Here is a 14578-nt window from a genome sequence, read left to right as displayed (position 1 = left end):
TCACCCTGATCTTCTGAAAAAGAGAAAAAAAGAAAAGACAAATGACACAATACATATAACACCCACACAACACTCTTGAAGTGAAACCTCAGCACTTTCCCACCAGAGTCTCTCTCCACTGTGTCTGCCGTCCCGTGAGAGTCTGACACATCAGACTGCCCTGTCATTTCCACAGTATCAGATCCCACAGCCCTATTCTTCCACCACAATACACACAGAGATCATATCTCTCCAACTCTCGGTGTTCCACAACATAAAGCCCCCCCGTAACACTGGTGAAACAACAAGTAGGAAACCATGACAGCCCCCAGCCGATATCCATAATTGGGGCCAACCTACTAAATACATTTAAGTCCGGGGCCTTGGATGTGAGGCAGAAGACCAGACCAGAATAGACAAGAGTCCTCCCAGTTTAATATGTTGATCATTTGATGCTCCCGGAACAACAAGAGCTGCCACAAAGACAGAGTGCTGGGAAGCATTAGGCTGATAGACTGGAAGTAGGGCAGAAGCAGGGGGTGACTGTCAGGTCTGAACAGTTATGCAAATAGCTGTAGTACTAAAGAGGAGAGTGTGAAGGGAACAAATATGACGGCGGTGTGTGGGGAACTTTAAAATCAGCTACCAGCAGTGAGTTTCCTGTTTTCATTGGACCTGCAGAGTTATGGTTTTCTCCTCTTCAGGAAAAAATTCTCTTGGCTCAGACTGCTTTGTTTTTTTTCTGTTTACATTAATCTAAGAAAAAAAAAACTTTATTGCTACTGATTCCCTCATCAAAAAATCAAAAGTTAAGTGTACTCAACGTGATGGCAAGCAAACATAGAAAGCTTTGCGATTGAAAAGATGGGTTAGGCAAAACCCATTTGCAGTAGTTTTCAATATGGAATGAGAAGGAAGGAATGCATCAAACAATTAACAGGATATGAGTTGCTCTGATGCAAGGGTATCTGACTACAATCGAAAAGAATGTAATAACACTGCATTGTTGTTAAACACGAGCTTTTCTGGGCTATACATCCACCAACTTACTTCTTACAATATGCATTGTGATATGGAAATAATTCACCTGTTATATAATTCATCAGCTTTTAGTGGTCTCTTGAGTTTACTGAGAGCTTTGAGAAAAGACAGACCTGAAGTATCACTGTTGTGTCTTGTTTCCAGTGGCAACAGGTGGTTTTGTACAATTTAGAGACAAACATCCTATTGTGAAAACAGAGAAGTGTATCACAAGCGCAACAGTTTGGATGGACAGTATAGATATTTCATGAAACCAACCAAATCTAAAATGTACATAAAAATGCAATATTTCTTCAAGTAAACTATCTGAATATCTCCACACTAATACAGTATGAAAATAATATGCACGATGGGAATATTAGCGTGTTTTATCTGAACTTTATCTTGTATTATACTCTGTTTTGTTCTTCCATTGTGCTCACGTGAAGGAACTACTTTCAGACTTTTGGGAATTCTGTGTGTAAATCAAGAAAAATGGGTCATATTTACTCCTCTCAAAGCAGCTGAAGCATTCTCAGTCGCGGTCTTTGGAGAGTTTCCGCTAATGTAGCATGAGGAGGGAAACTGAAACCGAGATCTGAGGCGGACGGCCGGTCCCCTGGCTCTCACTTCTGGTGTGACCTGTAATCCCATCAGAGATACTGTGTCCACGGTGGGAAAATAAACAGAACTGAAGACTGATCCCACCACTTGGCTCCCATCTCAGTGTGGTGTTATTCCATTTGTACTTTTTTATAGATTCAGCCCCACTTTTGAGCAGGGTGCCCAGTACCACCCTCCACCGTGGTTAGTGTTTTTATAAAATTGGACAGTGTGCTATATCTGAAACATGCACTGCATACTGGTTGTATGCTTGCTTCTTTACATTCATTTGACCAGTTCAGCAAGTTAAATGAAAGTAATCAAACTTGACTAGTTTATACTTCATTTCACCCTTTTTAGCATTTATAATAAAGTCAGAAATGATATTAGTAACTGCAACAAAATCCTCCAAAATGAATGACAAGTGAAACGCAGTTGTAATAACTCATTTATACCTTAGGAAATTAGCTAAATAATTTTTTTTAAATCAGTTTAGATCAAAATTACAGAGTCTTATACTCAATTTATCAAACATTTGTCTACTTATAAATCCTAAGTAATAGGATTTATGTGTTACTCATAAATGCAAAACTCACAGAAACATTTATTAAATGTTGAGATCTGATTATTAAGCCCATTTTAAGGAACATTAAAGGAGACATTAGTTCTTTTCACACTGTTGGATGATCTTTAATCAGCTGCATATCTAGTGGCCCTATAGAGTGATTTCCAGTTGTGCCAGGGTAACAATAATTTGGCATATTCACAGATAGAGAGCGGTTGTCCTGTGTTCTACCTCCTGCATGTGTCAGAAGAGAAAACTTTGAGCACTGTTCTCTTAACATGTTCCAGAGTTCTTGTTGAAACACAGCTCTAGACAGTGTGCTTTATCCATGCTCCCTCCTGCAAGCTCTGTCCATGCAGCTCTCTTGCTGAAACTAAATAGAGTGTTGCCAGTAATGAGATTGCATTCAAAGTAGACTGCATATGAAAAAGGGCAACTTCAAACAATGTCCTGACCTGGTCTGCTGACACTGTGTGAAAGTGACTTCAGACTCGGTACTGAAGCAACATGGCATATACCATGGAAGACTGGAACTGAAATATTCACTAATAAACAATAAAAAGCAACAGCATTCATGGAGCCATCCTCGGGAATGTTACACAAATGGAAAGAAATGGAAAGAAACTCTTGCCTTGACGAATGTCTTCCATGTTGTCTTATAGCCGACAGAGCAGAGTGTGTTTTCAGGTTTTTGTGGATTTGGTGAATATTATGTGATAATTAGTGTGATGCTGTCTAGTCAGTTCTGGGCTTGGGTGATCACGCTGTCCCACTTCATCCTGGGATTCTTTACCTGCTGTATGTGTTTCACATGCAGCCTCCTTTGGCAATAGAAGAGCTATAAATAGCAACCCTTTAATTTTATCATCTGGGCTCAGATCCCCTGACAGACTGATGCCTTCAAAGGGAAAAATCAAGCACACTGTGTGTTTATTTGTGGGTTTGTGGTCAATGTGGTGAGGAAGTGGCCTCGTCTGAAGAAACTAGGTTTAATACCGCTGGTATTCAGCAGTAATGTTAGATGGAGAGGTCAAAGAGGAGGTAGAGGAAAGGCATCTGAAAGCGTTTCAAATGGCTGAAATCAAGTGAACCGAGAGGGAGGCGGGAAAGGGAGCAGAGGCTTCTAAGACTGGAGAGAGTTTTGACTTGCCATTTTAACAGCTGACATTGTTTCACAAATCTAAAGAGCCAAAACACAGTTTCCTTGCTAGGAAGAAATCCATGCAAACCCAGCAGAAAGAGGCGTTTGACTGAAGAAGAATGAAGGCCACAGAGACAGCCCCTTCTGTCTGGTTTCTCATGCTTTCTTTTAGACGCCTTTCTGTGCTCACTGTTAAAAGGTGGACAAAGAGCCTTGTCTGGAGCAACAGAGCGGAGAAGTAACTTCTGTCTTGCGTGTCTCAGAATTAGACAGAATGAAACACCTGCAGCGGAGAATATGCTGTTCTTGTGCATATTCTTTAAAAAGACTGATTTCATTTCTTGAACTTCAACTGCTGTAAAGACATACAGAGTCAAACAGGAAGACAGACTTCAGACTTGGACGAGTGTGACTGTTGATCTTTTCCTGATGCCCCTGATACGCCTAGTCTTTGGGACACTGTTAGTTTGCTGGTATTGCAATCATTATGGTCTGTGCAGTTTTTCATCCTAATTTGGATACTGTTGATCATCTTGGGATAACACAGTGATAATAATACACCCATGTGATTGACCAGACTGCCTAAACCTGACGGTTGCTGCGGGATATTGAGACTCCACCAGCTGAATGTTGGTCTAAATGAATCTCTTTTGGTCAGCATCCCAGCACTCCATTGCCAGAGCCAAAATTTGAATAACAAGTGTTCAGGAATGGCCAACTGTTTAGTGGCCTCTCAAGGTCAATGGAGAACAATGGAGGCTGTTTGTCTGGTGAACACCCGGCTCACACTCGGGCGAATTCAAATAGCTTCACTTTGAAAAAGAAAGAAATTTAAAGAGGGGAAAAATAAGCGTGATTTCAGTGTGGTGAACAGAATCCTTTTATTACCCGATGAGTCACAGCATTGTGGGGATGATGCACTTTTTCTCCAGGTGCAGTCTCTGAAACACACCTTTCTTCGTGACCAGCTGCAATTTTTGTTTTACTTGGGTCAAACGTTCACTTTCATGATCTGTGAAAGGGCAAGCTGCGCTCACGCACGCACGCCCCGTTGCTGCATCACTGGCTGAACGCTGGATTCACGGGCCTCCCACGAGGCGTGGCCAAGTGTCGAAGCTTATATATTTCCCTCGTGAACGCTCGCTCCTGTATTATACAGCTATGCAGCGCTACTGAATTGATGTTTGTCCTTTTGCGTTTCATTGAGAAAAAAAATTTACCATATGGACTTTGCATTGGGAGTTCGTTTAGGCGCTTCATAGGTTTTAGTCGTATTTAGGTTTAATCATGTTGAAAAATAATGGAAAGAAGACCGCAATCTCAGTAGCCTGCACAGCATGTCTCTTCCTGCTGCTGCTGCTCCTGGTTGCTGTGCAGCATCACCGGGTGCAGGTGAGCGAGGTGACGAGCGAACTGGACATCGGTACGCGCGCTCTGCTCCAAGATGCCACGCCGGGGGAAGGGGAGAGCGCACCGCCCGGGAGCGCACGGGATAAGAAAGGATTCTCGGCGTACTTCACCAAACTGACCCGGGGACGGAGGGAGGTGGAGAAGCCCACACGCTCGTTCGCTGACCCCCCTCCTGCTGAGAACATCAGCGCGGATGACATCTTCATCGCAGTGAAGACCACCAAGAAGTTCCACCAGTCCCGGCTGAGTCTGCTTCTGGAGACCTGGATCTCCAGAAACGTGCAACAGGTAAATGGGAAAAGTGTAGCATGGAACATTTTCAGCTCGTTATCAAAACACTGCGCGTGCACAATCCGAAAGTTAAAGATTTTAGTGACTTACTTTGTAGATGATGTCATTGTTACTGAGCCCGCGCTGCATAGTTGTAACAATAAGCCAGTGTACGCATGCAGGTGATGATGATGTTTCATCGCTGTTTACGGTGCTGTATTGTTCCCCTTGTCACCAGATGACATACTGAAACGGCCACACCACCCCTGTTCACCATGCTGAATTTCCTCTGCTCTGTCACTTTTTATTTTCCCCTGAGTGATGTCCCTGAGAACGGAGGGAGCAGTTTCAGAACTCCCTCTTCTCCCCTTTTCTCAACCCCCCTCTTTCCCCTCTCTCTATTATCCCCCCTCTTTTGAGGTGTCCCTGTGAATGTCCCCGGTGCAATGGATGCTTCACAGCCACCGACTCCAACGCTGTCCCCCTTCCAGGGCTAACAAAGCTTCTTTCTGAAGGGCGAAGAAAAGCTTTCCCAGCCCCTTGTCTCCCCTCTCTCCATGGGAACGTGGGAGCTGAGTCTGGGTCAAGCTTAGTGGAGGGATGGGAACTCGGGGGGCTTCGTTTAGGGGATGCCTGGGACAAAAGGGTGCATCTATAGGCTTGCTTATGCTGGGAAAGAGCACGCTGAGTATGAAAATGTGTCCTTGAAAACCAAGCTCCTTTGGAAGGTGCACAAAGACAAAGCTGAGGAAACAGTAGCTAGTCAAAGTGATTTTATCCTACACCTCACATGCGCTTTTGCAGAAGTCGTTGTAATTTGTTTCGGCTACAGTCACATAAAGGTTTTCTTTTTTTTATTCCAAGCAGCAGTAAAGTTGAAGGGGATCTGTTTGATGCCAGGGTTTCAAATAATAATAGACTGTCACAATCACTGCGTGAAAAGGAGTAATGAGTAGATGGAGTAGATCAAACCATGCTCTGCAGCAGCTGCTTACATGGGAAACGCTTCTGCTAATTGTTTGCAATTACTGCAGTGGATGATGTTAGTTAACCCATTTAAAACAGAATTAACAGCAGGGCTGAGAGGCAGGCAGCTGGTAGGTGGCTGCATGGATGAAAAGGACAGACTGAGCACCACAATGCATGAAGGAGTTCCTGGAGAAGGGGTGCCAGGTGGTCAGGGGGGACAGGACAATGGAAAGCCTTAATGCCAGCCATATGATGTTCCGAGTTCCCACCATGTACATATGGCCATCCTCTGTGATTAGATTTGATTCTCACGCTCAGCTGATGGACATCTGTGGAGTTTGCATCAATGTTGGAGTATCAGACACAAGGGACAAAAAGTATTATTTCTATATAAGCAAGTATGTTTCTGCAGGCTTTTACACTTGCTTTTACACATCTGCTCAGTATGTGATCTGGTGGTGTTTCTGTGAGAACAGGGAAGGTAGATTATCTCCGTGATAGGTTTGTTGACACAATAGTGCTTGTGGCCTTCTTAATCTTTGAGCGCATACATAGCATAAATAACACTTTTGTAAATCCAGCTTGTTTGGGTCTTTATGCACATTGTTACCCACTATAGCTAATAAATGCTTTTGGAAAAAAACACTCAGTAGCTGGGTTTAAAGTTTAATTCCTAACCATCCTCTTTACTTTCTCTCTTTCCGGAGTTCATTTGGAAATCTGGCACATATGAGAGTTTTTTTTTCCAGTGTGTAAAATTATTTCTACTGTCTGGACAGCTGGCACTGACATCTTCACGGTGGTGTGCCATGCATTCCTCTCTTAAGAGTCTGATAATTAGCCAGCCGTCCAACAATGAGATCTTTTAGCATTTAGGAAAAAAACCCCACTTGGAGCTGCAGTTTAGTTATTCAAATGGCTTCAGTGTAAAGAAATAAAATACAAGCGGTCAGAAAGTGGGTGGATGTCATTAAGGAGGAAATCCTGCTGTTAATCTGCAACTTCTGATTTGGAAATCAACAAATGCATGCGTTTTATGCCATCAACTTATCTTTTACTGCATCCCTGATGAAACAATTCTAATCCTGTGTGATGTCTGCCAAATTATTAGTCTGCACAAAAAGTGCTGAAATGCTTTGAAAAGCTGGGACAGAAAGGGGAAGGAATCGGGGTGGAGGTGGATGATGGAAAAGAAGGGAGCCCAGTGCCCTTCCTTCCTGTGGAGCTGGAGGCAGCCAGCCAGGCACCACGTTCAGCTCAGACAGGGCCGTGCCAGACCTTCCTGTGATCAGGAGCGCAGCGCCGCTCTTCTCCTCACCTCTTGCCCTCTCGCCTCTTATCTCTGCTCCACACAGGACCATCTCTTTTCTCTCTCGTGCATTCTTTTTGTTTGAATTAGTATTCCATGAAAGTAGCTCTTTTAAGTTTTCAGTGAAGGAACAATGACTAAGGAAAAAACTTCACCGGGAGATTTCTCTTTAGTTAACTCCTGCAGCTGTATGCAAATGCTGGCAAACGCGTTTACCCAGTGGAGACTTTACCCAGCATGAAAACTCACAGCATTGTTCTATTCAAGAGGCTCTGGCTGTGTGTGGGGGGGAGACGACAGGGGGTGAAAAGGGGGTGAATGGCCACACACGGTTTTCGATTTACTAATCAGCAGTGAGAATCCACCACCGCTCCTCCATCCACCCTCCTCCTCTTTCTGTCAGTACCCAGGCAGCTCTGGCAGCTGCCTCAGTGATTAGGCTGTCTATTGAACGAGCTTTAAAGCAAACAGCGCCAGCCTCTGATCCCTTCACCAGTGAAACCACCACTGTTCCCTAAACAAATACAGGCTCATGGCTTCAGCGTTGAGCAACATCTGCTCAGAATTTGTTCCACAAACTGCTTGAGCAGCCTCGCTTTGTGTTGGGGGGAAAACAAAAACTAAACTGGAGCAACCGATGTTTCATTTAATTCAAGTAAAGTCAGCGGCCTGCTTATAGATGCACATCACATATCGCAGTTGCTCAGCAGCAGGGCGATGGTGGTGAACGTGCAGGCATTAGAGCGCTATCTGTTAGTGAGGGTTAAGGGAGCATGACCTGGCATGTAGAGACACGTGGCGTAGATAGGGTAGCGTGGTGTTCGGCAGGTGCTGCCTCACCTGAGGTGAAGAGTAAACAGACCACTGGCGGTTACAAAGCCTGGGGCCGGCCGCCTTTTCATCACCACTATTCAGCAGCTCGCACCTGCTCTGTGTGAGTTGTCATAAAGAGAAGTCTAATCTCTTCCCGCTTCTTTTAAGTGTGTTCCTGTAAGGTGCCCTTTGTTCTTTACTCCTTTTATGACTAATTGCTACATTTAACAAGCGCCTCCAGTCTGGTGGTTTTAATTCTTCTAACGTTTTTGAATCTGTCAGTCACACAGATGCGAAGACAAAGAGACAGAAATTTTTTTTCATGCTGCTGTTTTTATCAGCATTAATCATTTTGAAGCTCGGCAGCAGGTCCAGCAGAGCGACGAGGCTCAGCCACGGGATGTGATACATGAACGGGGTGTGTGTGTGGGAGGCGGACAGTCTGCCTCCTCCTTTGTTGTTTGTCTGGGATGCTTCAGGGCGGCTGCATAGTTGCCATGGTGAGAGTAAAATGCAGGACAAAAGGCCTTTATTAGAGCAGGAGGCTGTTTAACTCAATGCGTTTTCCACTGCATAAAAGCAATGCTGATTGATGCTAATCACACCAGCTGGATGTGACGGAGAGAGACTTTGAACACACTGTTGAATATGACCGTGTGACCACTTCACATGATCAGCCAGAGTAGCTATAATTTTGTGGTTCTGAAGGCCAAGTCTCCTTATCTGTGATTTCCCTTGTTTGTTTACAGACGTACATCTTCACAGATGGAGAAGATGATGAGCTGAAGAAGAAAATTGGTAAGTTTTATGAGGGGGCTTTCAAGTTGCCAACAAAGATGCATTTTGTTTGAGAAAGGCGCCATCAATGAGAAACTGAATCCCATTTTAAATGCCATAAAAATTTAGCTCTGAGCTTCTTGCCTCTGTGAAAGATGACTTTGAAATACACAGATGCTTCTTTGATGATACCATGCCTTATGTTTTAAACTATAACTCTGGTTCTTTCATGACCGCCACAGGGAGTCACGCAATTAACACCAACTGCTCTGCAGCACACAGCCGACAAGCTCTGTCTTGCAAGATGGCGGTGGAATATGACAAGTTCATCGAGTCGGGGAAAAAGTAAGCATCGCTTTAGAAAACGCTCACTTGTGCGTTAGCCGAGAATGTCTTTTGGATCTAATAACTTCTCTGTTTCGCAGGTGGTTCTGTCATGTAGATGATGACAATTACGTGAATGTTCGGGCCCTGGTGAAGCACCTGTCCCAGTACCCCCACACCCAGGACATGTACCTCGGCAAACCCAGTCTGGACCGGCCAATAGAGGCCACAGAGAGGCTGGGCGACAATAAGATGGTATGCTGAAGATTGTTGTTGATATCGCAGTATATATTTCAATGGTGACTCGCCAGATGGTAGCATTAATAACCTTTTCGTTCTCCTTTTATAGAAACCAGTGAATTTCTGGTTTGCAACAGGAGGAGCAGGTTTCTGTGTGAGTCGGGGTCTGGCGCTGAAGATGAGCCCATGGGCCAGGTAAGATATTTATAATTATACTGCACTAAGATTGCATTTGCCTTGTAGTGAACACATAAACTACAAAAACCCCCAAACGTCCTCAATAGTCGATCCAAAGGATTACTACATTTGGAATAGTAAATTTCTAAGCTAAAGCCCAATAAAAATTAAAGGCAAGAAGTAGTGCCCCAAATCCCCACCCACATCACAATGCCAACCTTGGGCGTGTCTTTACTTGGATCTATAACCAGCTTGCAACACCCAGAGACTCTAGAACTGCCATTACAAGGCAGTAGGTGCAAGGCTTTAGGTGTTTTAGAGGCGTGTTACAATTTCAAAGTGACTTAATGTCAGTATAAAGGATTAGTACAGTAGAGCAGAGTACACTGGCACTGACCAGGTGACTTCTTATTTTTCAGTGGCGGTCACTTCATGAACACAGCCGAGAAGATCCGTCTTCCGGACGACTGCACCATCGGCTACATCATCGAGTCGGTTCTGGGGGTCCCCCTGACCCGCAGCAACCTGTTCCACTCCCACCTGGAAAACCTGCAACAGGTGTCCAGATCTGAGATTCACAAGCAGGTGAGAGGCTTATAGGACATGCTGCATCCTCGAGAAAAGGACAAATCCAAGTGAATGTGGTGTTCATGTCTTTGCTCTTCTTTTTTTTCAGATCACTCTAAGTTATGGGATGTTTGAAAACAAGAGCAATATCATCAATTTGAAAGGAGCGTTTCCAGTAGAGGAGGATCCATCAAGGTGAGGGGCTGTTCTACTTCATTATAAGACGTATTAATTTAAGCACATTTTCAACACAAATCTAAATCGTTTTCTTGTCTTCCAGGTTCAAGTCTGTGCACTGTCTCCTGTACCCAGACACCCCGTGGTGTCCTCCCCAGGTTCCCTATTAGGGCGACCGCTCCTTTCTCATCCTCGTCTCTGTCTTGCCTCGGTATCTGAAAGGCTCGTGGAGACCAGTGTTTGGTATTAGACCATGTGGCTGCTGTATTCTTGCTGCAGTGGTGCATGGCCTTTAATAGTTTTACTGGGCTGCTGTGCGGCCCGCCTCGGGACTCTTCCTTCCTCTCTGGAGCCAGAACCTCATCCCGTATTATGGGATACGGTCGGAGGACTTCAGCTCAGCAGGAAGTAGCTTTCATCGTTAAGCTTTGCAGGCAATCAGTAGAGCTTTGTGATGTACATGTTGCTTGTAAATGTATCTGCTATTCTCATAGAATGTATTGTCTTATATTCGAGCCTTTTGCCAGCTTTACATTAACACCTTTTTTTTGCTTTTTAAAATGCAGAGCCCTTCAAGTCTATGTCTGTAGGCTTTGGGCTTTTTTCTCATTTAATTGGCTTTTTTTGTGTATTTCTTTTGCATCAGATGACTCCGGACATTTGCTCTAATATGAAGATGTTGTTGTGCTTTTAAGTTAACAGTGTTATATTCCCCATAACCTGAGCTGGCAGTTGGCAGATTTCCAAACGCATCCTTTGGCGATCCAATCTGATGTGTATCAGGACAAAGCACTTTTCCCTTCCTCATAGTTTTGTTTTTATTTCACGAACTTACCTAGTTTACGTCCTCTAATGATATACTTCAGATTTGTAGCCAAACTAACAAAAAAAATAACCCCTCAAAATCTCAACATTTGCTCCTTTTGATGTATTTAATAACACTCCTTGCATTAGTTACAATCAAGGAAAAGTAATGAGTGGTAGAGATTTTGCTTTGGGGTTATAGTCACCTTTGCTTTGCTTTGCTTTGACAAGTCTTTTTTTTTTTTTAAATATTGCACAGCTGTGTTTCAAATGGGCTGATGTTTGCTCCTCACCTCTGAAAGGTACAACAGAGCAGAATTACTGTCTTTTTAGTTTGGATGATTCCCATTCGAAGAAGAAAAGCAAGAGCAGTTTGAATCAGTAGCACAGAAAAGGAGAACCACATGGGTAAACTGAGCCACAGTCTATAATAGTTTGCACAAAAGACTGTTGAGCCTCTGTGTTGTTGTCAATATGAATGTTCCTTATTTACACATAACATCAGCTGGTTACTGTTGAGGCCTGCGAGGTGAAAGCAACATCAGCGTTTCCTCATGGAGGTGTCTGTGTTCCCTCTGTGTCATTTCTCACCCATATTGGGTTACGCTATACATCTTGATTACAGTATTGTGTACTGTGCCTTTGTTTAAATGAGTAGGGATTGTCTATGCTTAGAATGTAATTTCCCCCTTTGTGGTTTACATACACTTAATGACCTGTATTTTTATTTTTTTTTTGGACTGCTTTAAACTGTGCTAAATGACTGTGGTGTTTTATTCTCCAGTATCTGGAGGGTTTGACCAGTTCATTCCCAATAACTGGCTCCTCAGGGATTATGAGCTGATCCTGGTATTAACTACCATGGGACCCACGGTGGGACCTAAAACTCTGAATAAAAGTGCATAACCACTGAGAAACTTTCCATTTTTTGGTAATGTTTTTATTTGACTGTCTTGCAAGCTTAAGATGTTACACTGAATGCTCACATTAATCCTATTTGTAGTACTTGGTGCTTTATGGACACTTGAACTTAAATCACACATTAAATCTTGTAACAAAACTGTCACTCGTGAACTCTGGACGACTCTGGGAGATTCAAGGTTTTTCTTTTCTTCCACAGTTGTCCTTTCTCGGGAGTAGCAGACAACAAAAGACAGCCTGTTTCAGATGACATGTCAGTACAGGAAATAGTTTGATTTAGGTGTGGAAGCAGACTTAGTAGAATCTGCAAGACACAGGATGATGATGATTTTCACGTTGCTGCATTTAGATATCAAACAGACTTTGTACAAACAGCCTGGCAGGTTAAAGACCTGTGACTATTCTAAAGACTGGTCTATATGAGTATTTCAGTTTTACTTTATAGCTGAGGCTTACTTTTAATTCCTCTGTGTGGATTTCATAGCTGTAGTACACATGACTTTACAATGAAAGAAAATGACCCTTGTAGTGGTTATGCTCATGATACACATCCCCCCTACATTCAGAGATGGCTTTTCATAATCCAATATTCAACAGATATTACTATGATGAAAGAAGCAGCCGGAGGCCCGGGTGTAAACATGCTTAGATCGGTCCAGGTTTTCTCAGCCCTCCCTGCACTTATCCGTGCTGTTATAGGGTAAGAGGAAGGGTACTTCTTAGACTGGCTGCCATACATAAAGACAACCATTGGCATCTACAAACAATTTAAATTCACCAACTAACCTAAAACCACATGTTCTTAGACTGTGGGAAGACGCCAGAGTACCAAGTGAGAATTGACACAGGCACGAGGAGAATGTGCAAACTAGGCACAGGAGCGTCCCACGCACTAAATGAAACACAAATAACAGCAAAAATAAAACAAAACTAACACTAAACTCTATAAATCCAAGAATAACCAATGCTCAGTCATTCCAGTTATCACAGGAATGATAATGAACATCAAAACAGGAATCAGAGCCTAACCATCATCAAGTCTAAGAGAACAACAAGACCAAACAGAAACCACGTAATTAAAGCACTCATAGAATGATTTTCTATTCCATTTGAACACTCAGTGTGCTTTCTTGCCACAAGCCTCATTCACACACTCTGATGGATTCATCATGGGCAACTTAGGGTTCAGTATTTTGCCCAAGGATACTTTGATACGCAGACTAGAAGTGCCAGATATTAAACCGCTGACATTTTGACAACCCGCTCCACCTTCTGTGCTACAGCCACCCTGGTAATATTTAAAAAAGAGCCCAAAGAAATTTAAAACCGCACACACAACAAATTCTTGATTGTTGTGTCAGTTTATATGTTTATTTATCAGTGGAGGTGGCTGTTACATTCACTGTTATGACGGGTAGACCAGAAGAGTTGTCATTTAAGGGAAACGATATGTTTTTGTGTGCTGCTATAACAAGATGTGATATGACCTGTGGATAGATTAAATGTACAGGAGTGGACTTTTTCTTGCTGGGCTCAAAATAAGCCACTTGCTGGTGGGTCACACTTTCCGCCCTGTGGAATATATAATAATGTTGTTATGTAACAACGCTATCAGCTTTGTCTGTAATGGACTCTTTTTACACTGAAGTGTTGCTATTTTTATTTAGTTTTTATTTTCCACCACTTGTTATGACGGACGGCAATTCAGTGTCTTCCCACAAGGGATTTAACATGTCACAGGAAAACAAAACAAAACAAATTACTGCTAACACGGGAACTTTTTAAAGAAGCCAGAAATCTGCCACATTTTATTTTCTGCACTGTGAAGAATGAAATATTAATTAAAACAACTTTTCTTTTTTTTAAAAAACGTTTCTTTATCCTAAAATAAATAGTTTACTTGAAACGAAGCACATCCCGGCTGAACTCTGGGAGACACTGAACTGAAGATCCATCACCAAAGCCTTGCATGGGAGACAAATCACTCACAGCAAACATCCTCACCACAAACCATAATCACAGCTTTGTCTTCCATGGATGTATAGTGGGAAAAGCTTGAGTCTTTCATGTGTCTAAAGCTCATGTTCAAACACAGCACGAGCCCTCCGCAGCCTGAATTTCCTCGCTTCTCTTCTGTTTTAACTCACAAAACATTTCCAATTAATCTGCACAGGGGTTTCGCACATTTTACTAAAGAGAGCAATCGAGGCACTTTGATTCGTAGACATTTATTCTGACGGTTGTTCTGCTTCTCCGTCTTGCTAAGAGGAAGAGAAAGATCTGTTCCCTGGCACTGCACCCATGGGAAAAAAGAACATGTGGCTTAAGTGCAAAACTCTTGTATTATTAAACTGTGAATGTGCAAACAGTAATTGGATCAGCAGCAGTTTGATCTTTTCCTGCAAGAGGGAAAGGTTTTTATATAAACAACAAATCATTAGAATCTTGGTCTAATCTGTCTTTAATCTTTTTAACCTCGGAGGAAAACTCAGAGTCGGTTGCAGTTTTACAC

At 42.9% G+C, this 14578-nt stretch overlaps 1 protein-coding gene across 1 annotated transcript; it reads left to right on the top strand.

Annotated features, from left to right (window-relative positions):
• Positions 1–4300: 4300 nt before the first annotated feature.
• On the top strand, positions 4301–12067 carry lfng (LFNG O-fucosylpeptide 3-beta-N-acetylglucosaminyltransferase). Its single transcript, XM_063472202.2, has 8 exons — positions 4301–5006; positions 8829–8877; positions 9099–9201; positions 9282–9435; positions 9530–9615; positions 10017–10182; positions 10274–10359; positions 10445–12067. Exons 1-8 carry the CDS (start codon positions 4596–4598, stop codon positions 10509–10511), a joined length of 1122 nt encoding a protein of 373 aa, XP_063328272.1. The 5' UTR covers positions 4301–4595; the 3' UTR covers positions 10512–12067.
• The last annotated feature ends 2511 nt before the right edge of the window (positions 12068–14578 follow it).

The sequence above is a fragment of the Pelmatolapia mariae genome, linkage group LG4, assembly GCF_036321145.2.
Source record: "Pelmatolapia mariae isolate MD_Pm_ZW linkage group LG4, Pm_UMD_F_2, whole genome shotgun sequence".
Taxonomy (NCBI): domain Eukaryota; kingdom Metazoa; phylum Chordata; class Actinopteri; order Cichliformes; family Cichlidae; genus Pelmatolapia; species Pelmatolapia mariae.
The sequence above is the reverse complement of the archived record's forward strand: the minus strand, read 5'-3'. Positions and strand labels throughout refer to the sequence as shown.

Coding starts and splice junctions, on each gene's coding strand:
- lfng (XM_063472202.2), top strand. CDS start 4,596: ATGTTGAAAAATAATGGAAAGAAGACCGCAATCTCAGTAGCCTGCACA. Junction 5,007..8,828: donor TCTCCAGAAACGTGCAACAG/GTAAATGGGAAA, acceptor GTTTGTTTACAG/ACGTACATCTTCACAGATGG. Junction 9,616..10,016: donor AAGATGAGCCCATGGGCCAG/GTAAGATATTTA, acceptor CTTATTTTTCAG/TGGCGGTCACTTCATGAACA.